The sequence below is a fragment of the Protopterus annectens genome, chromosome 14.part0, assembly GCF_019279795.1.
Source record: "Protopterus annectens isolate FY-2018-M chromosome 14.part0, PAN1.0, whole genome shotgun sequence".
NCBI lineage: Eukaryota > Metazoa > Chordata > Ceratodontiformes > Protopteridae > Protopterus > Protopterus annectens.
In genome coordinates this window covers 64,661,612-64,686,656 of record NC_056748.1, presented here as the reverse complement: position 1 = coordinate 64,686,656, position 25,045 = coordinate 64,661,612, and the positions used below count along the sequence as shown (strand labels likewise).

General features: G+C 45.2%; 1 protein-coding gene across 1 annotated transcript in view; it reads left to right on the top strand.

The window, feature by feature from the left end:
• DDX21 (DExD-box helicase 21) overlaps positions 1-25,045 on the top strand; it is an 835,772-nt gene that overhangs the window by 227,664 nt on the left and 583,063 nt on the right. Inside the window, exon 6 of the mRNA XM_044055776.1 lies at positions 19,903-20,088. Within this exon, the coding sequence (XP_043911711.1) occupies positions 19,903-20,088 (186 nt within the window). The remainder of the gene's footprint in view (positions 1-19,902; positions 20,089-25,045) is intronic.

Sequence of the window (25,045 nt, the reverse complement as noted above, 5' to 3'; positions counted from 1 at the left end):
ATTGGTCAGGGAGGAAGTTCTGGGTTCCCTTCTCTAATCTCACCGTAGATCAGAATCCCCTGTGTTTGTTAGATTGATGTCCCTTCTAAGAAAAGACAAAAACTGAACCATGTTTGTCTATCCTATGGATCCTCAAGGGGAATGGTAGGAGTTTACTCAGGGTTTGTTCTCTGCCTTAATGACCCTAAAGCCTCAAATGTTGGATATTCAGAGAACATATTATGAGTTGCTTCGGGTGGATTTTCCTAAACCATTGGCAGTTCCTCCTGTGTTGGTTACCTTGTTGGATACTTTGATTGCTGCGTCCAAGTCCCCTGATTCTCAGTCTCCTGTTCCTAAGAAACCTGATGGGTTGTATAAGGTTCCTGAGGATTGTCTGTTTTTATTTAAATGTCCTTCTGCTGATCCTGCTGGTGTCAGTCTCTTCTGACAAACTTTTGCCTCTGATGAAGATAGCAAGGCAGTGGAGAGGATTGGTAAGAAAGTTTATGCTGCTGCTGCTTTTTCCTTAGGGCTATTCATTACCAGACCAAAGTGACCAGGTATGCTCTGGCCTTGAATGCTTGGGCTTGTCAGGTTATCTCTGCCCTCCCTGATTCCAATGGCAAATATCCCGCCTTATCTTTTTTTAGATTCTGCTTCTCAAGTGGTTTGACACTCTTAAGTATAACTGTGATGCTGCTGACGCCTCTTCTAGGGCTGTGGCGTTTGAGTCCATCATGAGGATTCTTGGTTCATCTCCTCTCTCTTTCTGAGGGCATTAAGGCCAAGTTTTTGGATGCCTCTTTGGACAATGGTAATGGGACTTCTGCTGCTCACCTGTGCAAGTCCCATGAAGAGAAAAGCAGAGCCTTGCAAGACCTTAAACATATTTTTGTTTGTCCTGTCCCTAAGTTGCAGAGAACTTTCTAGATCTGCTTTTGTTCACAGGCACCCCCCCCCCAGCCTCTAAGGGCAGGAAGATGGGGAGGTGGGCCCCATCTAAGGCTTCTTAAATTTCTGTGGCCCTGAAGCCTCCTTTATCTGATAAGCCTTCTTCTCTTTGATAGACACACACACACACACACACACACACACACACACACACACACACACACACACACACACACACACACACACACACTTTTGAACCAGGCTCCTTTGTCCTTTCTGCTCTCTCTTTGTCTTCCTGATTGGCTTCTTCATCACTTCAGACTCTTGGGGTTTTTTTTGTCATCTGTCAGCGTTAATTTATGGTATGGAAATATCTACCTCCCTTTTCTGGGATTCCTCAACCTCCTCTAGAGCAGTTTCCTCATTTTGCGGATATTCTAGGGTCCCTGTTGAACTAAAGGACCATCCAGCCTGTCCCCCTACCCAAGTGGGACAAAGGTTTATATTCCAATGTGCTCATGGTTCCTTGAAAGGAAGGCACTTAGAGGACTGTCTTTTGGATCTCTTCTGGCTTGGTGCCTTTCTCAACATCTCTTCTTTTAGATGCTTCCTCTTTTATTACCCCAGGCTTTTCTAGTGTCATTGGATCTGAAAGATGCTTACTTTTATGTCCTTATTCACCCCTCTTTAGGAAGTTTTTACTTTTTTCTGTGTCTTCCTCTCATTCAGTTCTTTGTTTTGCCCTTTGGTCTCTCTCTACTTCCCCAAAGGTGTTCACAAAATGCCTAGCTCCTGTGATTACCTTCTGCAGGCTCCAAGGCATTCAGATTTTTCTGTATCTAGATGATCTGTTGCTTCAGGCACCTTCTCCCAGACAGTTGGTGCAGGAGATGCAGTTCACCATCTGTCTCCTTCAAAGTCTGGAGTTTACTGTCAACTTTTAAAAGTTCTTCCTGACTTCCTGTCAGGATCATGTGCATCTGGGTTGCAGGATTGAGACCTTGCCAGTACTGGCCTCTGTTATGCCTTCAGAGGTATTTGTTGTTGACAGCCTTTTTTCAGTTTCTTCTTCCCTTGACTGCCATGCCAGACAGGGAGTTTCTTCGGGCCCTGGGATTCATGGCGTCTTCTATTCCAATGCTTTCTCTTGCCAGACTCCATATGTGGAAGCTTCAGTGGTACCTCAGATTGGTTTGGCTGCAGCATTGTCACTGTCTGAATGTTAGTGTACGTCTCCTTCTCTGTTTCAAAAAGGAATTCAAGTTTTGGACTCGACAGTGCTCTCTCAACCCAGGCTGGCCCTTTTAGCCAGACCATATCAACATCAGAGATGAGGGCTCTGTTTCTGGCCCTTCAGACTTTCTCACCCCATGTTCTCCCCAAGCCTCTTGAAGGTGTACACAGACAACGTTTCAGTGACATGGTATGTCAGCAAGCGGGGGGCACTAAATCTTACGTCCTCTGCATTATGGCTCTTCAAGCTTGGGAAGTGTCTGTCAGTTAACTGTTCAGGCAGTGTACATTATTTCAGAGCACAGTCTAGTGGCAAACTCTCTAAGCAGATCCAAAACATAGGCTCACTGATGGAGGCTTAACAGAGACATGTTTCTAGATATTGCCCATCTGTGGTGTATTCCTCAGATAGATCTTTTTGCCTCCCCTTCTGAACAGGCAGCTTCAGCTTCCTCTCTCCTGTTCCCAGACTGCCATGCAATCTGGCCTGGAAGAGGGATGCCCTCCCCTTTCCGTGGAAGGGGGAAGTTTGTTTATGCTTGCCCTCCTCTTCATCTTCTTCTAAGAGTCCTGAAGAAAATTCAGCTGGAGTCCAAAAAATCTTGCTTGTGACTCCCTTTTGGCCGAGACAGCACTGGTTCCCCCTCTTAATGTATCTGGCCAGGGGCAGTCATAAGTTACCTCACTGGTTGGATCTCCTCACACAAGATGAAAGGACCCGTCCTCCATCCTCACTTGTCCACTTCTCAACTGACATTGTGGGTGATAGGGTTGTGATCCCTTTCAGGCACCTCCTTTTTGAAGATATGCTCAGGGTTTTACTGGAGGCAAGGTAACCCTCAACCAGAAAATCTTATGTTCAAATGGAAGAGATTTTTCGGTCTTGGTGCCATGTTGATAAACAGGACCCTTTTCACTGGGGGTCCTGCTGTTCCTCTCATTTGAGTGAGTTGCTGCAGTCTGGCTTGGCCTGTTCTTCTGTGAAGGCCCATTTTCAGCCATTTCTGCTTGCCTGCCTTTGAATCCTCCTTTGACTTCTTATTATGAGGTCAAACAACTTCTTAAAGGTGTCCTGCAGATTAGGCCTCCAAGAAAGCCTATTCCTTCTCCTCCTCTTCGGTATCTTTAAATTGACTGTCTCCTTTTGTGCTTGCAGGTTCTGCTTCTTAGTAAGATTGTACTGACTGTTTTGTTCCTGGCCATTACTTCTGCCTAGAGGATGTCTGAGCTCCAGGCCCTTATGGCCATTCTCCTTTTTTTTTTTGTTTTTTTTTGTTTTGTTTTTTTTTTGTTTTGTTTTTTTTTTTCACAGAGACTGGGTTTCCCTTCATACTAATCCTCATGTCCAGAGTAGTCAATGAGTTGTCCTTGAATGAGTTGGTACAGCTTTTTCCCTTCTCCTCAGTCTGCTACCGAGAGGGTCCTGCATACCTTGGATTTGCACACTGGGTCTGGTATTATTTGGATAATACTAGGACTGTTCAGAAGGCACAGCTTTTTTTTTCCCTTTCACCCCAGGTCTTTGGGTTTGACTGTTTCTAAGCAAACCATCTCCTTCTGGATGTCTGAGGCCATTTCCTTTTATTGTGGTTTTAATGGCAAATCTCTGTCTGCTTCTGTTAGAGCTCATTCCACTAGAGCTGTTGTCTGTTCTGGTGCCGTCTTCAAGGGGTTGTACACCAATTCCATCCTTGAAGCTTCTACTTGGTCTTCAGTGCATACCTTTACTAAACATTCTAAGTTCGATGTGGTTTTTAGTGCCAGAACAGGTTTTGCTGAAACCATTTTGTGAGTTTGTTGAGGGTTCTTCTAAGCCTTCCACTTCCAGTCCTGTTTCTTGAGCTTTTTTTTTTCTGTCCCTTATGTACTGAATAGTGCAGCAGTGATATGGAAAGACATAGTAAAGTTGTGCAAAATCTTACCATAACAGTAGATGTCCTTTTCACTGTTTAGTATTTGCTCCCTCCTTCCAACCTCCTCTTGTTTTTTCTGCCTTTTTTTTCCCTTCTGGATGTGCATGGACTCCTTTGTCTTATGATTGTTCTCTTCTGGGGCAATTCATTTCTGGGTACTTATGTCCATATGTCCCTTTTTATGTCCTACGTTGTGTGGTGCATAAATGTAATGTACGGTGCAAACAAGATCACGTTTAAGCTCCTCTATATTAGTTGAGAGAATAGCTGCTCTGGAAGGGACCTTCATTATGTACTGAATACTGAAACAGTGAAGAGAAAGACCTCTACTGTTATGGTCAGATTGTACACGACTCTACTTTCTGTCACTTTGTTCTGGCTGGACATCACTTTCAGTACAAAGAGGCACTGTTTTTGTTTTTTGTTTCCTTTTCTGCACTCAAATACTCACTGAAGTGCTAGCCATTGTAATATATAAGTTACAGGAGGGCAAATCTGCCATTTTCAGTATATTCCCTTGCTTGAAGGACTAACTGCAATCTCTCTTTTATTGGGGAACCCCTATGTTTGCAGCCCTTAGGGACACCATAAATTCTGAGATGTCTCTGAGACTGACTTTGAGGATTGCCATTGTTGGAACAGGGTGGGATATTCCTTTGTGTCAGTAATTCTTCCCTGCGGAGAGTACCCAAATTGTCAGGCATCCTAGGTGAGAATATTTTGAGGGGTCCAAACTTTTGTTTGGCAACCACATGAGTGAAGTAGAAAATGAGGTGTTTAGTATCTGCAAAGTCCTTACATGAGCATGTTTTTTTCTTGTCTCAGACCTGTGACTTTGCTTTGGACTGGTGGGTTTTCAGTCTCAGAGTAGATCACTTTCCTGCAGCAGTGACTAGCTGTGGGTCCTGGCAGTGAATTCTTCATTAGCAGAGTCTTTAGTCCACCTTGGTTTCTCTGGTTCTGGGGAGCACATCAGATTGGCAAAGGTTGTTTCGGCAGATTTCAAATGGTGAAAGTAAATTTGTAAAACTGCATTTGGTGACTAGTGGAGTTTGCCTTTTCTCATACTATTTTGCAACCCAAGTGTTGATAGTTTTGAGGGTGTAAGGTACAGAGGGCCTTGCCTTTCAGCAAAAAACTAAAAAATAAAATAAATTTTCCTTGGAATATGCACTGAAGAGAGTTTCAGCAAACAGTTTTTTATATTTTTTTAATTTGCCAAAACTGCTTTCTGGAAATGGAGCATGAATCATATTCAGGAGAAGTAGCACTAGAAGCAAGGCCTTTACATAACCTTGCTGGAGCTGTGAGTAGAGATGTTCATCGTGCATACAGCTGCAGTCATAACAGATGGGTTATCCTGCCGTCAGGCTTATCCTCGGTCGGCCGAATTCCAAAGTCTAGGTCCGGCGTCGGTTGTCGTCGCTTCTTCCCTGACGTCAGTGCGGCAGGGGTATATAAGAGCCAGCCGACGCCATCTTCTTCAGTCTTTCTTGCCGCGCAGTGCCTGAAACAGAAGCAGTTCACAAGTGCCAGTTGGCCAGCTCCTGAGATTTACGAAAATATTTCAGCCAAAGTCTTCTTGAACGCTAAGTACCCCGTTGGGGAAACCTTTCTTGCCTCAGACCAATGTCAGACAAAGTTAATAATTGCATTTCATGTGGGAAGCAAATACCACATAAGGATTTCCACTCTTTCTGTATTACTTGCTTAGGCCCAGACCACAACGTCTCGGCCTGCCGTTTTTGTGCTAGATTCAACAAACGCACTATTAAGCGTCGGGCGGAGTTCGCCCATCACTATTTTGGTAAAAAATTTAATTATATTATGTCGTTGGATACTCCGACTCCAGTTTTGGGTAAAAGACGCAAGGATAAGGACCGACATACGAGGTCCGCGACTTCTACTGACACCACGCTAAGGCCGACTACCGGTTCTCAGCAAGGCGCCTACGCAGCCCCTGACTACCGATGACACTTCATTACCGGTGTCTTCTGTGCCCGAGGTCGCAGGCTCCTCGGCCCCCACTCCGACTACAGATACCGACGCCACTTTTGGCGGGGAAACCCAGAGTTTAGACAGGCCTGCCATTTCTCAAGGTGTCTTCAGGCCTTCCTCCTTCTCTAATAAGGCTTTCACAAAATCTAAAGCAGCCATGAAAACTAAAAACAAAAGGACCACAGACCCCTTCTCAAGGCCCCATGCCTAAAAAACAGATGCTCAAAATGGCTGAGGATTTGATTACTCTTATCAGGGGTTCTCAACCCCCCTCGGACAAAAGGCCCAGATTAGAGGAAGACTACCCTTCCTCAGATCAAGCCTCTATTACCTCTGAACATTCTGAGGACCAGGAAATATACATATTCTTCTTTTGAAGACTTTGATGCAGAGGAGTCTATTCCCTCTGCCCCCCCCCCCCGAGGGCTACTCTTTTGGGGAAACCCTACATACTTTGAGGGAACACTTTCACTGGGAAGGCCAAGATTACTCAGATTCCATGAAAAGGCTCAGGGATTTTCTCTTGCTCCCCCAGCATAGGCCCCTGGCTATCCCTCCTGTCTTAGATATATTAGATGATGTGTACACAGAAGCCAGCCTCAACCCAGATTCTTTACCTCCGGCTCCTGTTAAACCTGACCGGTATTACCGGGTTCCAGATTCACACCAGTTCCTATACAAAAGCCATACTGCTGACCCAGAAACTATTTCACAGGGTCCCAAGGGGAATTAAGGCCTCTACTGCTAAAAACCCATTACCTTCAGAGAAAGATTCCAGAGCTTTAGAAAGGTGGGGGGAAAAGGTGTGTACCTTGGCCACTTTAACCATGATGGCATTAAACTGTCAGTTCCATATGTTAAAGTATCAACAGTTGTTATTATCTGACTTGAAAAGCAAAGACACACTGACGTCCCGCTCACCAGGCTGAATAAAGAGAAGGTCACGGTGAGCTGCCTGTTGGGTGCTAGGATCCGACACATAACGCAAGCACTCGGGTCACTCCAAAGCAAATACAAATATGACTCTGTCATTGTACATGCTGGTGTGAATGACCTGAGACTTACCTCCCTGGACTACATGAAAAGAGACATAGAGGAGCTCTCTGATCATGTAGCCCAGGCTGGTATGACCCTGACCTTGAGCAGCATCTTACCCTCACCTAGAATGATGCCACAGTACAAAGACAAAATGATCGATTTTAACAATTGGCTAAAATTTTGGTGTCATTCAAAGGGGATCCAGTGTCTGTCAGCCTGGGATGACATGCTCGACAAGCCACGTTGCCGCTTAGGGACGGCTTGCACCTGTCACCACTGGGCTTTCGGATATTGGCAAAGGCTCTTGCCACCCCCATAGTGCCTTTTTTAGCCAAGGCTCAAAAGTCAAACCCACCCCCATAGACAGCACAAGGAACAAGAAACTAAGGGTAATGCTGCTAAATGCCAGAAGTCTTAACCTCAAGATGCATGCACTCGAAGCTCTCCTCAGTATGGAGAGCATCGATATCTGTGCAGTGACAGAAACTTGGTTCAAGGCTCCAGAGAGCACCCCAGCACTACCAGGCTATACCTCATATCATGCTTTTCGTCCCCAAAACCCGGACCAAACCACAAAAGGAGGGGGAGTTTCCATATTTATCAAGGATATCCACACCTCTAGGTTAGTGACATTGCACAAAGTATCGGAGACCATCCATGTGCAACTAACAGTGGGCAAGACTGCTTTTCAGTTTATAGCATCCTACAGACCACCCTCTCAAAGTCAGGAATCCCATTCGGCTTTCCTGAAAACATTGGAGAACATGAAGATCTCTCCGAACACCATTATATTGGGCGACTTCAACTACCCAAACATTGACTGGGAGCACTACTCAAGCCCGAGCACCTTAGCCCAAAGATTCCTGGAAATTATAAACTCAAATGCTATGGAACAACTAGTCACCACTCCCACAAGAGGGGACAACATACTAGACCTGATCATTACCAACATGGGGACTCTATGCTCCACACCTGAAGTATATCCCTCATTGGTAAGATCAGACCATAAATTAATTTCATTGGATGTCCACATCCCGACCCCACCCCCAGCCCAGAAAACCCCAATGAAAAACTTCTCAAAAGCGAACTTCTCACTTCTCAAAACCGAAGTGGAATCCTTCAAGGCCCCAGGGCCAGTGGAAACTACAGCCCAAACTGCAGAATCCTATATAAATGCATTCTACGGACATCTCCAGGAATGCATGGATCATGCTATCCCAAACAAAACCAAGACCCAATCATCCAAAGGCAGGCGTCCAGTCTGGTGGACCCCTGCCATAAATAAACTGTACAACAGAAGGAGGAAGCTACTACATGATAGAGCAAAATCCCTAATAGGGAAGGCATCTCTGATCAGTACTAGCAAAAATTACGATCCCTCATAAAATCCTCCAAGGCCAGCTTCGAGAAAAATTGCACAGGACACCAAAGACAATCATAAGGCTTTTTAAAGTTATGTTAGAAACCTGGGATGCAACTCCCAGACTTGTTCTGAGTTGATTCTAAACGACAAAAAATACACTGAACCCACAGACATCGCCAATATCCTGGCAGACAGGTTCAGTGCAACTCCCCCCCCCCCCCCCAAAAGAGCAAGTATCTATCCCGGCAGAGGGCTCCTTCCCAAACATCTCAGATGTTCAGGTGAAGGTTGCCCTCTCCAAAGCAAAAAACACTGCTTCCATGGGACCAGATGGCGTCCCAGGTTGCGTCCTACATGAACTATAAGAGGAACTAATCCCTCAAATAAAACAGCTACACAATCTCAGCCTCACTATAAGATATGTGCCCACAGAATGGCGTACAGCAACAGTGGTCCCACTCCACAACGGTGGAGCCTCTACGGACCCTGGAAACTATCGCCCCATAAGCCTGACTAGCTTAGTCTGCAAGGCTATGAAGAGGATCATCATGGATCTCATAAACAAAGACATTGGGGACCTACAGACACTAGATCCTACCCAGTTCGGCTTTGTCAAGGGCAGATCCTGCCTTTTGAACCTGGTTGACTTCTTTGAAACAAGTCACCAAAGCCATAGATGAAGGGAAGGTAGTCCACACAGCCTATCTGGACCTTGCAAAGGCATTTGACACAATACCCCACTCGGGCATCATAGATAAGCTGTCCAGCTTAAATATAAACCCGTATGTCACAAGATGGGTTGCAAACTGGCTCAAAGACAGAACCCACAGAGTGAGAGTTGCTGGAGCCATGTCAGACTCGAAACCGGTCACAAGTGGCATCCCACAGGGTTCTGTCCTGGGACCACTCTTGTTCGGTATATACTTTTCCGAGGTACAGGCAAACGTGGGAGGACTATGGCTCACCAAGTTTGCAGACGACTGCAAACTGGGCGCCATAATCAACTCTCCAGCTGACACAAACATCCTTCAAAAAGGTCTCACAGAGATAGATAACTGGTGCCAGCACCATGGTTTAAAGCTAAATGCCAAAAAATGTATAGTCATACCCTTTGGCAAAAACAATGTGCCCACAAATTACCACATAGGCGGAAACCCATTAAGTACAGAGAAAGTTATTAGGGACCTGGGGACCCAAGTTGATAGCAATCTCTGCTTTGAAAACCACATTGCCAAATTGGTTAAAAAGACCTTCTACATAGCCCACCTCATCACGAAGGGTTTCACATCTAGATCAGGAGAGGTAATCGTGCCCCTTTATTCATCCCTCATCAGGCCCATCATAGAATACAATGTCCCTTTTGGGATGTACCTTACCAGACACCTGCAGCAATTAGAAAGACCCCAAAAGTATCTCACCAAGAGGATCAAGGGTCTCAAACAGATGCCATATGCTGCTCGGTTAAAAAACTCCAGCTCTACTCAGTTGCATACCGCCTACTTCGAGGCGATCTATGCCTGACATACAAAGCTATGTCAAATCCAGAATTAATGGACATGCTCCACCTCAGTAAATCTAAATCCCTTAGAGCCACACGCTCGAGGGACTTGAACCTCAGCACAGAAATAAATAGAACTTGCTGGAGGGACAGGTTCATAACCCAGAGGCTCCCTTCGCTCTGGAATAGAATTCCAGTTCATGTGAGGCAGAGCACCTCACTGAATCTCTTCAAGAAGAATCTCGATAAGTGGATGGGGGATCGTAGGTTTGTCCCAGAGATTACTCCCGTGTCACTATTAGACAGAGGCACAGTAAACTAAACCTTAAAAAGGGCACAGTATACTCAAATCAAGGGGTGGCGTAAGCCATACAGAATCGGGCTAGGCTTATAATTGCCCCAGGGCAGATAGCCTAGTATGAACCTATGAACCTATGAAAATGAGACAACCTGAGCAACCAGATTTAAAAGAGTTGCAGGATTTGTTGCATAGTGCAGAGCAAGTGGGTAAACATACCTTGCAGTGTGGTTTTGATGCTTTAGAGGCCTCATGTAGAGCTGCTGTTACAGGGTCTGTCATACGTAGACATGCTTGGCTCAAAGAACAAGCTTTACCAGATCATGTCAAAGCTAAATTACTAGATGCACCTCTTGTTTGGTGTTAAAGCTGAGGAGATACTAAAGAAAATGGAGGAAAAGGCGAGCTCAATGCAAACAGTGAAAGATTTCCTGCAGGTACAACCTCCACGTTTCAGCAGAAACTGGCCTTCAAAAAATTGGTCCTTTCCAGCCACGGACAGACCTCAAAGAGGCAGATACAGGCGCCCGAGAGGTAGAGGGCAATCTCAAGGATCATTCAGAGCCAGGCAATGGCAAGCACCAACCCCAAGGGGTGGAGAAGATAGATCACAGTCATTCAGAAAGCAGACACAATGACTTTCCCCTTTACCTGCCAAGCAAAGCTTTAATGGCAGCACCTTTAGGCGGGAAACTGGCATTATTCTCAAAAAATTGGCATATTGTCACAAAAGACAAATGGATCCTGGACATTATAGACAGAGGCTACAGATTCCACTTTCATACCCTTCCAAAAATGAGAGGCATGCCAAACCTGTCACAAAATCAAAGGGCAGACGCACAAAAACAAATTTCAGCTCTCATGGACATGAAAGCTATTCAAGAGGTGCCTGCAAAAGAACAAGGTCAAGGGTTTTATTCCAGACTATTCCTGGTACCAAGGAAGGACAAAGATTGGAGACCTATTTTAGATCTATCCATCCTAAACACATATTTACAGGTACCAAAATTCAAGATGCTCACATTACAGCAGCTTCTTCCCATGCTGGGCAAGGAGTCTTGGCTGGTAACACTGGACCTCAAGGAGGCATACCTGCATGTCCCTATCAGACAAGATTGCAGAAGATACCTCAGATTTCTTGCAGGTTCAACCCATTATCAATTCTCTGCATTGCCCTTTGGCTTATCTACTGTGCCCAGAGTGTTTACGAAATGCCTGGCATCAGTAATTGCCATCTGCAGACTTCAAGGAATACAAATATACCCATATCTGGACGACTGCCTGATCCAAGCGGACAGCAAGGACATACTTCTGAAACACCTGGCGTTTGTAATAAGACTGAACTTTCTGGGATACAGAGTCAACAAAAATAAATCAAAACTAATACCCTTTTCCTGGGTACCAGCTTGAATACAAACACCCAGATGGCTTACCTCACTCCAGACAAACAAGGGCAACTATCTCAATACTTCAGCAAAATGGCAACCTTCACCAGGCTGACTGCAAGGAAAGTCCTGCAGGCTCTGGGATTCATGGCATCTTGCATCCTGCTGGTCCCATGTGCAAAGCTGCATATGAGGAAACTTCAATGGTACCTAAAAAAACTTATGGTCTCAACACAGCCACAGTTTGGAAACAATTATACCACTCATTCCATGTCTTCAAAAGGAATTTCTGTGGTGGGCTCAAGCATGCCAAAGAAACAAAGGTCTCCCTTTCTGCATACCTCAAGCAAATCAAATCATCACAACAGATGCCTCGGACTACGCCTGGGGGGCACACATGAAAGATCAGTGCATTCAGGGAAAATGGTCCCAAAAAGAGAAGCACCTACACATCAACCAAAAGGAAATGCTAGCAGTGCAAAATGCTGTTATGGCCTTCAAGGACCTTCTGCATCCAGGCCAGCTATTGATAAGGACAGACAACACCACAGTGATGTGGTACATAAACAAACAAACAGGGGGGAACTCATTCATACCCCCTGTGCAGACTAGCCATGACCCTTTGGAACACAGCTCTGGAATTGCAAATCCAACTTCAGGCACAATTCCTGCCAGGGAAGGAAAACACACTGGCAGAGACAGCCTAAGCAGAAATATGACGGATCCACACGAATGGAATTTGCATCCTCAAGTTTTCGCAAAGATAACTCGGGCATGGGGACAGCCAGACATAGATTTCTTTGCTACCCACAGAAATTACCAACTGGAAAAATTTTGCTCAAGGACCTATCATCCACAGGCCTGGAAAGTGGACACACTTTCCTTCAATTGGACAACATTGACAGTCTATGCCTTTCCGCCTCTCCCTCTGCTGCCCAAAGTTCTACTAAAAGCCAGAGCAGAGAGGCCGAAAATGATTCTCATTGCTCCAGACTGGCCAAGACAACACTGGTATCCACTCCTGAAGAGCCTGACGCATTCCCCACCATGGATCCTACCTCTAGTGCCTCTTCTATTGTCCCAGCACAACTTCAAAACTATTCACAGCCAGCTCAAAACCCTAAATCTAGCCGCATGGAGAATCCCTTGATTTCACAACAGACCCTCCTCTCCAAGGAGGTGCAGGATGTCATCTTGGAGGCCAGAAGACCTTCTACTAGAAAAGCCTACTCTGCCAAATGGAAGCGGTTTTGTGCCTGGAATCAGAAAAAGGGCCGGAATCCTTGGGTAATAAATATACCTCAAATATTACAGTACCTAGCTGAGATGTTAAACAGTGGACTTTCCTTCTCCTCCATCAAAATCCATGCTTCAGCCATTTCTGCACATTACAACACAGATCCTCCTTTATTCTCTCATCCTCGCTTAAGACAGTTCCTCAGAGGGGCTAAGAATATAAAACCCCCAAGGAAACCACCAGTCCCTGCTTGGGACCTCAACTTCATATTGGAAAAACTGTCCCTTCCTCCATTTGAGCCAGCTGCTTCAACAGAACTACAATACTTGTCATGGAAACAGCCTTCCTTCTGGCTATCACTTCAGCACGCAGGGTTTCGGAACTACAGGCCCTCATGGCTGTGCAACCTTTCATCATTTTCCATCAGGACAGAGTTTCCTTACAAACCAACCCTACCTTTATGCCAAAGGTAGTATCCAGTGTAGCCTTGAATCAGACTAACCACTTACCTACCTTTTACCCTAACCCACAAAACAAAGGGGAAAGACTACTGCATTCCTTGGACATTCACAGACAACTACGTTATTATTTGGACAGGACAAAGCCATTCAGGAAATCCGAGCAACTCTTTGTATCCTATGCTGCAGGTGCTCAAGGAAAGGCTATCTCCAAACAGACAATCTCAAAATGGATAGCCCACTGCATATGCTTTTGTTACTCATTTCATGGAAAAGCTGTACCTTCAAGCATCAGGCTCCACTCCACAAGGGCCACAGCTACCTCTGCAGCTTTCCTCAGGGGGGTTCCTACCAAGGGCATTTTGGAAGCAGCCACTTGGAGTTCAGTGCACACTTTCACTAAACACGATCACCTTCCACTTCTCTCAAAATCTAGAGTGGGATTTGCCACAGCTGTCTTGCAGGGCATTCTTGCTCCTCCTAGTTCCACTTCGTGCCTGCCACCCCTACTTAGCTTTGGGATTCTACCCATCTGTTATGACTGCAGCTGTATGCACGATTAACATAGTACAGTTTTGTACCTACCATAAATGTAGATGTTCGAGTGCTCATACAGCTGAAGTCCAGGTTCCCCCCCTCCATCCCCTCTTAGGACAGACCTTATGACAAACACCTTCTCATACAACCTATTTGGGGTATTCTTTTATTGTGTATTTGCTTGCAACTACTGTTTCATGATTATTCTATATTGCATGATTACCTAAGTTTATGTTTTGCCTTCCTTCTGGGGGCACCTGACATCTGGGGCAAGAAAAACTGAAGAAGATGGCGTCGGCTGGCTCTTTTATACCCCTGCCACACTGACGTCAGGGAAGAAGCGACGACAACCGATGCCGGACCTAGACTTTGGAATTCGGCCGACAGAGGACCTGCCTGACGGCAGGATAACCCATCTGTTATGACTGCAGCTGTATGAGCTCTCGAACATCTACATTTATGGTAGGTACAAAACTGTACTTTTCTTATCTTGAGGGCTCTGCAAAAGGAGCCAGAGACCAGAACCCCCTTCTTGCTCTGATCAGACAGTCCATGGGCAGTATGAATAAGCAAAGTGAGCTGGACTCAGAGACTCCCTATGCTGTGGAATAAAATCCCGGTCCATGTGGGGCAGAGCACCTCGCTGACTCTGTTCAAGAGAAATCTAGACCTGTGGATGGGAGATCGTGGGTTTACCCCGGGAATCATCTCTGTGTCACTGCTGGACAGAGGCACAACAAACTAATGGGCACAGTATTTTTTCATATAAGGGGTGGCGTAAGCCACAAAAATTTGGGCTAGGCTTATAAATGCCTTAGGGCAGATAGCCTAGTATAAACCTATGAACCTATGAACCTATGAGCATCTCCCTTTGCAGAGAGGTAATGTTTATATGGCAGTTGGGGGTTTGGCAACTTTTAACACCCTTGCAGAGGTTCACATTAACATGCAAGTGGAAATCCTAAAAAAAAAAAAAAAAAAAATTCCTAACTAGGCAGATTACAGAAGCTTCAAACTATACAATAGCATTAGATCATGGTAGAACTGTGGGTGTATCCCTCCTTCCCTCTCATCTGTGGTGCTGCAGTGGGACCATAAAGGGTCTGGATCAGTACCTTTGTATCGCCCTCCTCCCTTCATATGTATTAACTTGCTCCACTGTTGTTGTATTGGAACCCCAAGGAGTGCTTGAATTCTCAGTGCCACTGAATGAGTCTTAGAAGCAGCTGACTTAGACATGGTTTTGGCCTGTTTGGGCAAGAAAGAAGCAAATGTGTGAACAAATGCCATATTTATACTAGGGACATGAAGATATCTAAAGTAATGTGCCATCAGCATGGGATTGGGAAATTGTGTTCCACTCTTAGTCAGGACAGATGTCTGAATTGACCTGTAGCAGAAATCCTTGTATGTTACAAGTGCAGTAGAACATCTACATTAAAGTAAGTTACATTACGTACAGGTGCATTTTACTGAGTGGCGAATCTTGTCTGATTAGATGTACTAGTTTGGGGTGAATGGGTACTGTATGTAGTACAGTAGGAGGAGAGCAACCATTTTCCTTAAAAGCAACATTTATGTTCATTCTTCAGGTGGGTTTATGGATGGATTTTATGTATGTGTGTGTGTATTTAATAAAATCAAAAAACGAAGCGCAGTGCAAACAATAAACTAATAAACTAAAAAATGCACTGTGTGAGGACAAAACTGCACCGGACAACCGAGAACCTACTAACAGCTTTATTGAATGTTAAACGTTTGACAATCACCACGTTTTTCATCACATAAAATTAGACTTCATCAGTCTGATGAAGTCTAATTTTATGTGACGAAAAATGTGTTGATTGTCAAACGTTTAACGTTCAATAAAGCTGTTAGTAGGTTCTCTGTTGTCCAGTGCAGTTTTGTCCTCACACAGTGCATTTTTTCGTTTATGTGTGTGTATTTATTTACTTTCTGTTTGTTTAGTTCAGCTGGCACAGCATTCCAACTTGCCGGAGTTAATTTTGAGAATGCCTTTCCTATTCTATTTAAAAGGTCTGTGAAGTAGGGTGCTCTCTTGGTTTCTTAATGGGTATTTAGAGATTTGAATTTGCAGTTTGCACCTTAAAAGGAGTAGTACCGGTTATGGATTAACCTAATTTAACAATTTAGAAGGAAAGTAGCAGTACCTCTGACTGGGAGATGGTTGGCTTTAGGTCAGGCAGTGGTGTATTCATTTCTGGTCCAGGTGTACAGATCTTAAGCTATTTTCTGTAGCTTGCAGGACATCAGTATTTTTGTGGAGAGCTTAGGGCTGTTTTTGGGACACAGTTTGTCTACCAGTTGGTACATTTAAGACTGTTGCTTGTCTTGCCTCTTTGGTTAAGACATTTGAAGTCTCATATGAGACTTTGGCTCTGTACCATTCAGGCTTGAGTTGATATGTATGAAATTATAAAGTCTGATCTGCAGTCAGGCTAAGATATCAGTGCTCTGTCTGCATGGGGAGAGGAATCCTTTTTGACTTTTTTTTATGACTTTGCTGTGAAGGGGCATTCAGTAGTTCTCAGATTATTTCACATTTCTGTGAGTTGATATTTTTTGAAATCGCCTGTTTCAAAGCACATTAAAATCTTGTTGAAAAGCTCACTTAAGATGTGTGAAGATTTATGAGTTGTAGTAATAAGTGTCATCTGCACAGAGGAGGAGGGGGTTGGACATTTGGGAGGTTATTGGGGAGTATAGAAAATACCAACTGGGCCCAATTCAAATCCTTGTGGGAGCTACCTTTTCAAAGTAAATCGGGTCAAACTGATTGCTGTAAGAACTGTAAAGGGACCTATTGGATATATAGAGCTGTAGTCACAGCTGTACAACATTGGAAAATGCGCAGTGTCCTAGGTTTTGCAGTAGGATGTTATGGTTATTTTCAAAGGCCTTCTGTTTGTGTGTTTTTTGAGATCCTGAAAAATGCCATCAGTAAGTTGTTGTAAGTTGCCATGGTTCCATGTTTAATATTATGTGGTTTGTTAATTAATGGGTAGCACTTGCTGTGCCATCCATCCCCCTTTTTTCCCATTTTTGCACATGGGCTCAGGATGCCACTCCAGAAGTGGCAGTCATCTAGAGCCGAGGTTCACAATACCAGTTGGCTAGACTTGCCATGACTGTTCTGTAACACACACTGGCATGCACACTCACCTGTGGCTAATTTAGTGTGTCTAGTTCATCTGCTGCATCTTTGGAATATCGGAGGAAACCAGAGAACCCGCAGCCCAAATGAGAACAAGGAGAAGGAGAACATGCAGGCTCTGCACCGAAGGCATCCCAGCCAAGAATCAAACCAGGGGCCTTATTGCTGTGAGGCAGCAATTCTAACAACTCAACCTCTGTGCCATTGTGCCTCCACAGCAGTTGCGGTGCTATATCTAGGTTGAAATAGTTATTAGCTTTTGTTTCATGGCCATGGAAGTGATTTCTTTTATAGTACTTTGTATGAAGATAAATTTTGACTATTGGTATTTTATGTATGTCACATATTTAGATCTGAAGCATCATCCAGTTATTGTTTAGTCCGCATTTACATTACTTTTCTCTTGGAAGTTTGGGATTCAACAGGTGTCATTTTCATCACAGTGACCTTCACACTTTTCATATCCCATGCCTGGTATCTGAATAGGTGCAAGTTATTTATTAGTAGTAATCGTCATAAATCATTTTTAGCCACCTCATCATTTAATCATTTTTTAGTCGAGATAGGTTAGTGATAGAATTTAGGGTTATATATTGGTCTGATCAGGATTTTAATGAGTTTGACATGTTTTGCTTGCTTTAGCCATGCATCTTATTAAAAAGGGGTTTAGGGATGTTTTGCTGATTGTAGCCAAGTGGTCCATGATTGGGTTGGATGTTTGTAATCGCAGACCAGAAGTGGAGTTGAAGTACTGTCTTTTGTATTATGATGAGCATATGTAGTGAGGATTTTTTTAGTAGGTAGAGGCTGTGCTCCTGCCATAGAGTGGGAGGGGTTATGGAAGGGCTTTCTGCAGTGCTAGAATACTGCCGAGGAGACAGCCTAGAAAAGGGACTTGACTAGGCCCCCCTTGGGCAAGAAGGAACAAAATATGGCATGGTTTTGCAGCACTTTTATAACAAGAGTGTTGCAATGTCCCTGCAGTGATGGAGTCAGCCTGGTTAGGGGGAAGGGTACAAATTTGTGGAAATCAGACTGACCATGGTCTGCGTAATAAGAGTAACCAAGATCATGCCATACCATCGATAATTTGAGGATACTGAAGCATGGGATAAAGCATTTAGGAGCTGTCTTTGTCCATTAGTAGTCCTGGGGACAGTCCAGGGGTAAGCTTTCTGTTTCCCATCCATAGATCCAAATTGCCCTTTAATATGGACAGGGATGAGTTTTGTTAATTGTGGATGGGAAGTTTGTTCCAGAGCAGCGGTATCCTCCTCAACCAAAGACCAAAAGGCTGCTATACAGCCCCATTTAATTCGTGAAAAGTGTGGTAGTCCACACAGTGTCAAAGTACCATCTATGTTCATCGTAGATGTCCCTGTTATATTCCTTTTCCTGTGTTTGGGATTGATGCAATCCCAGTGCTGAAAGGTACATCTTAACACAGGAGCATACGTGCCTCAAGATCCTTTTACAGTGACTTGTCTACTTAAATTTCTACTGCTTTGGTGAGTTTGTAAGGTGAATGTATCAATGGTTAGATAACCTTACAATTTCAGACACCCTTGTCATGATTCTTTGTTTCTATGTGCAGCTGTCTGAACACTGTCCACAAATCTGGATTTATTCTCCTGATGTAGACCTTCCTTTAGAAATAAAATGGCTCTCTGGGTGTTTGTGCCTTATGTTCCTTGTATTTTCCTTTTTTATTCCTTTTGTGTTTAACTCTTTTCTTCATTTCCATTAAGTGCATTTAGTATCTTGTCTGTCACGTGACTTTTGCCTCACAGAGTGAGTACTGGCATCCATCGCAGGCTGTCTTGTTTGTTACAAAACAAAATGTGCAGTCTTAACTCTTTACAGCTTATTAAATGCAGTTACTGAAATTACATATTTAAATGTGAAAGATAACATGACACATTAAAACGGTGTGGTCACCGTAGCAGTGATATGTGAAGTATGCATTCATGAGGTATTAGTTCTTGGAATGCTTGTTTATGACCTTGTAGAACACTTACAAATTTTATTTTCAGCAGCAATTCAAGCCCAGGTACCTTGACAGACTAACAAAGCTAGCTGAGATGTTTAATCACTGCCATAAAGAGTTAATGAATATTTGTTTATGTAGCTAATATGAAAAAAAAAAATTTCTAAAATTTTTATTTCAGAGCCAGTCATCACATGAAGGGTTGAATCACAAGCGTATACCAACTCTGTGTATACCAGTTTCAGTTGTGAATATGTTCACCATTGCTTATACCAATATTAATGATCCTATGTCATTAGTTTTTAATATTTTAGAAAGCAGCACACAACAGTTGTATGGCTTTACATGAAATCCAGTTTTATGATGGATAAAATGGCCTCTGCAACTATGTCGCATGTATGATATCTGATTGATTTATTGAAAATGTTCCTTTTTTTATTTAAAGTTTTCTCAGTGTTTGTTTTGTTTACATTTTCATATTACATAGATGGTTTTGTGGAGATGACCATACTTTGGGCAGAAGTGTTGCATGACATTTGTACTTCATTTGTGCTTGACATGCTTAGGATTAACCCTTAGCAGTATGTAGGAGACAAATTATGACAGTAAATTCAAAACTTTGACCTGAGGGGTTGTGGGAAGGGGTTACATGAGCTTGCATTACCAGACACTTTTACAGTACGAGGCTTCACTGCTTCTCCACAGATGGCCTTTCACGGGAAATTTATCAGATGGTTTGAGAAATAGTACTACCTTGCTTTGTGTTATGGTCCCCTTGCCCAAGTATGCATATTTCACAATATAAACTTTACTGATAGACTGGCTGATCGTACACTAGGAAAAAGGGCTATACTGTGCTGTAAAAACTGACGTTCTATTTTATTTTCTCTTGCATTTCTTCCATTTTAGTTGCCAGTATGCGGAATGGAATTGACATCCTAGTAGGAACACCAGGTCGAATAAAGGACCACCTTCAGAATAACAAGCTGGACCTGACCAAGTTAAAGCATGTTGTCCTGGATGAAGTGGACCAGATGTTAGATATGGGATTTGCTGAGCAAGTTGAAGAGATTTTAAAAGTTGCATACAAAAAGGGTAAGTAATTGTATATATGCATTTTGTGCAGTTTTAAACTTTTGTACACACTTGATTCCTCATTAACGTTCTCAGCAGTAGTCTCATTAAATATAAATAAAACGTTCATAGAGTGCACATACCAGTTTAAATGTTAACATTTATGTTTTTAAAATGCATAACAAATTGCCCATATGAAGACTGGCTGGAAGCCAGTACATCAGCGTCTCTGCATTTAGCTTAAAATTACAGGTAATGTTTTTTTTAGATGGTGTTTGTCCTCTTGCATACTGAACATCATCCCTCCCATAACAGGACATGGCCCTGTTCATTCTCTTGAACTGAGTATCTGTAGCAGGTAAGTAGTGAGAGTCATAAAGAGAGACTGTCATGTGGACAGCTATGAGGGTGCTATTGTCCCTGCTGTCTGCAGACCATAAGATCAAAACTGACTCACACCCTGTAGCCTAAATGCTCACCAGATGGCTCAACAGCCCCACACCACTACCACTGTTTCAACCTCCCCACAAGGCTGCTTCATTTATGTTGATTCACATTTGCTCCAAACTCTTATAAGCCCCCTTGATGGTTAGGTAAGCATTCATTTCACCTTGGTGTGCTCTCTCCTTATGTGTGCGCACTCACTTCCATGCACTCGGGGTTCAGCGTTCATTTCCTGTGCTGCCTGTTATTACCTTCATGAAGCATCCACTTGATGCATGATTGCACAGGTGGCGGATACTTATCCCCCCACCCACCAACCCCGGATGGCTGAATTTGCATCGGCCACTGACTTCTATTTTCCCTCCAGGCTGCATCGTGGGTGTCTGAGTTGTTTTCAGGACTTTATCCATCTACTTCACAGAGCCACAAAATACTGCATTTGTCTTCATGTTTCCTGGCAGTCATGTCTGTCTAGCAAGTGTTGTGGTGGGAAGTTTCCATTTGTCAGATGTGTTTTGTAATTAATTATTCACTGGGTAAGCAGAGTAGGCACAAGTCCCTTTTTACAGAGGTAGCATGAGAGGGCATTGGTTGAATAATTTGTGTGGATTTGCATAGTGTACAGTGGGGAATCAAACCCAGGAATACAGGAAGAGTCTCATTAGTCTTTTATAACCTTAACTGTTTGTGCCGTATTGGAGAAGAAAAAATAAACATAATAGACAGAATATCAAGGAAGAGCATGATTGGGAGATATCACTGAATTGATTTGTGAAACCAGACACTTGTTTTCTGTAGGATATTTGGCCCCCTCATTGTCAAGTTCTGTAGGTTTTTTTTTTGTGGAGTAGCAGTAATTCTTCCTAGTATCCCTCAGCATGGTGAACATGCTCAACCTTTTCACTTGTGTACTACCGGCTGCTATGTATAGCTGACTGTATAGCTCATATTCCTTCACTGGTACATTTGTTTGTGGTTCCATTGTTTTCCATGGTAGTTATATTGCTATTAAGTCTGCAGATAACATCCTATGTTTGGGATTTAATTGCAGCGTCTCCCTCCTTAGGGAAACTTTTATTGCAACATGTTTTTTGCTTTCTTTGTGATCGTTTTTCAGCAGTGTTTTGACTTTCTGGTAATTACTATGTATTTTTTGCAGTAGCTCAGTGTGCGGGTGCTTGGGCGTGTCCATGCATGTGGTGTTTGTGCAGTGTGGATGTTCAAAAGAGTAATGTCCACATCTGAAGTAGGTACTTCATTTGTCAGCAGCCTTTGGGTCTTGGATCCGAGCCGGCAACTTATTTCATAGCTTAGAGATCTGAGCTCCTAGCTTCTCCCCTTACCCATAATCCCCTGCCAACCCTGACTGACCTCAGATCTAGTTTGCCGCTCTTAAGAGTAAGCTTCTAGATTGCTGAGCTCCTGGCGTGTTATAGATAAGTGGTTACTTTTTTGTTATAAAATTCTATATTTTTCATATATTCTTCATAGTTTAAGTGTTTTCGTGTGGTTAGGATCCCTTTTTGTCAGTATACTTTTATTTTTAGTGTAATTCCTCCCCTTCCTTCGCTGGTGCGTAGTGTGTGTGTGGGCTGTTGTGTGTTGGGGCCTGGTCTGTGTGAGGTAGTTTTAAACTTTTATGTAAAAAAACTGTCGGAGGCCCCAAAGCCTATTTTTTTTTATAAGTGCACCGAGTGTGGCCATAAGCTTTCACTGGCGGATGGCCACACTCGGTGTGTTCGGTGCCTTGGGGTTGAACACCTCTCCTCTGGGTGTTCAATCTGTGAGGCGTTCAACCCCAGGGCACTGAAAGAGACCGTAGGTCGAAGCTGATTTTGGCAGGACTTTTGCCCCCGGATCCGGCTTCGGCCTCCGGTACTCCCGTGGCACCACCCCAGTCCTCAGTGGCGGCCACTCTTGCACCCCTCCCCCCGGCCGGGACTCAAACTCCCACTAAGGCGCCAGAGGAGAGGGAGGCCAGGAGGGAGAAAAGGAGGGAGAAGCAACACAAGCGGCGGGTCGAGACCTCCGCTTCGGCCCCCCCAGCTAAGCAGGCTTCTCCCTCCACGGCTTCCAGGTCCCCTCCTCCTCGGCTCCGATCCCCGTGCTTCTCTTCGGGACCCGAGGAGGAGGAGACCCGGTCTCCGTCGAGGTCATCGAGGCGGCACTCCCGGCCCGCCACGGTGGCCTCGTCGAGATCTACCTACAGCCTTTCGGATGCGGACTTGGACCGGATGATGTGAAGGTTCATCCAGGCCCAGCTGCAGATGGGAGTGCTCATGCCTCCCCCCCTTTGGGGGGGAGCTCAACACCTTTTTCTGCCCCAATAGCTCCTTCTCCGACCCACTTTTTGGGTTCGGAGCGCACAGAGCCGGGCAGCATTGAAGCCAGAGGTGGGTCGGCGCTGACAGTACTGGGTACTTCGGATCCGACTCTGCCCTCGAGTCTGTTGGGTCCTTCCTTGTCGGATCCGAGCTCTCGGAGCCGTGGGCCGGGCTTCGGATCCGAGGGATTCAGTGTGCCTTTGGCTCCATCCAGGTCAGAGCACACTGGTCCTTCGGATCCGATGGTCTCGGCGCCGGTTCCGATCCCTCCATCGGATCCGAGTGGGAGTCTGCTTTCGGATCCCAGAGAGAGCGGCTCCCCCTCGGCCTTCGATGCAGTGGAAAGGGCTCTGTTGAGGGCATCTGGACCCCCGGCCCTTGCTTCGGCTCCACCCCGCACTCACTTTTGGCTGAGTCAGGCTTCCATCACCCGGCCTCAGGGACAGCCTGCTTCGATGTCTCAGGTCGTTCCCCTGGAACAGGTCATTGCTGGTGAGACCTCCTCGGACAGCCCCCCCGAGGATGTGCCTCATAAGCAGAAGTGTAAGAGGAGACACGTGGACTCCCCCGAGTCCTTAACAGAAGACACGGACTTGGATGAAGGGGAAGGCTCCCCAAGATCACCCCCCGAAGATGTCTCCTCCTTCGGAGACATCATGAAAATGCTCACGATTGGGGGGGGGGGGTCCGTCCCCATGGCTTCCTCCGATGAGTCCGTGTTCCTGGAGGCATTCGAAGCAGGACCGTCTACCTCTTGGGTGTCCCCTCCGGCCAACCCCCTGGTGGACCTTATTACCACCAGGGTGTTGAAGGAGCCGGACACTGTGGAGCCAGTTCCCAAACACCCCGATAGAATTCTGAGCCCCCCTGCAGACAGATCCCACTGGAGCAAGGGTCCCCCCGTAGATGCCATGTTGACGGCGGCAGCCACCAAGAGGGAATTAGCTCAGGAGAGTCCCTCGGTCCATCCACCGAGCAAAGAGTCCCGCTCGATGGATCGCCTGGGGAAGCAGGTTTTTAGTTCAGCTACCCTCTCAGTAAGGTCTCTGAACTATATGGCACACGTTATTAGGATGCAGAGAGACCTTATCAAAGAGTACGTTGCCTCCCCCCCAGAGTTCATGTCGGCGGAGGACAAACAATTGTACTCCACTCGCATGGCCACTCTAAGATCGATATCTAATACCTCTATGCGGTTGTTGTCCCATGCTACAGAGGGAGCCGCTAGACCAGCGGAGCAGGCCTAGCCATGAGGCGCCAGGCCTGGCTCCGACATTGTGACTTCGCGGAACCCTTTAAGGCGTCATTTGTGAATGCCTCTTTTGATGGTTCTGCCTTATTTGGCAAGACCGTGCGTGACACTTTAGTCCAGAGCAAAAAGGACGGGAAGACGTCTGCCGTCGGAGTCCGCTTCTCTGCTCCCCAGAGGTCCTTCTCCAAGAACCAAAAGGGACAGACGAAGATGTGGTTCCGGAAATCGCAACATTCCCAGCCTGCTCCGGACAACCAGTCCTTCCGTGGCAGAGGAGGACAAGGAGGACGCCGCCCTAGAGGCAGAGGGGGCCCGAAGAATTTTGGGTCCAGGGAAACTTTCTCTGACCGACCCGCACAACAACCCTGAGGGGTTGCCCGACTGCTCCACTCTGGAGGCAGTCGGGGGGCGTTTCTTGAAGCACCTGGCAGCTTGGGAGTCCATCACATCAGGTCGCTGGGTGCTTCGTATCTTATCCAGAGGTTACCAAATTCCCATGTATCATGTCCCCAGAATCAAAAGCCTCCCCGATGTACCACCCGATCAGAGGGAGGCAGCAGCTGCTAGAAAAAAGAGCCATCCAGCCCATCCCCCCAGACCAGCTTGGATTAGGGTTTTACTCCAGGTTCTTTCTGGTGCCAAAAAAGACTGGGGACTTAAGGCCAATCCTAGACCTCTCCCTTCTGAACCTGTCGGTAACCAAAGAAAAATTCCAGATGGTCACTCTTCAATCCATTCTCCCCTTATTGCGGGAGAACGACTGGATGTGCTCTATAGACCTCAAGGATGCGTACTACCACATTCTTATGGACAGACGATTCCGGAGGTTTCTCCACTTCCGGCTGGGAGCCAGTCACTACCAGTTCAGGGTCCTTCCCTTTGGACTCACCACAGCCCCCAGGGTGTTTACCAAAGTATTAGCAGTGATAGCGGCCCACCTGAGACTCCAGGGAATACA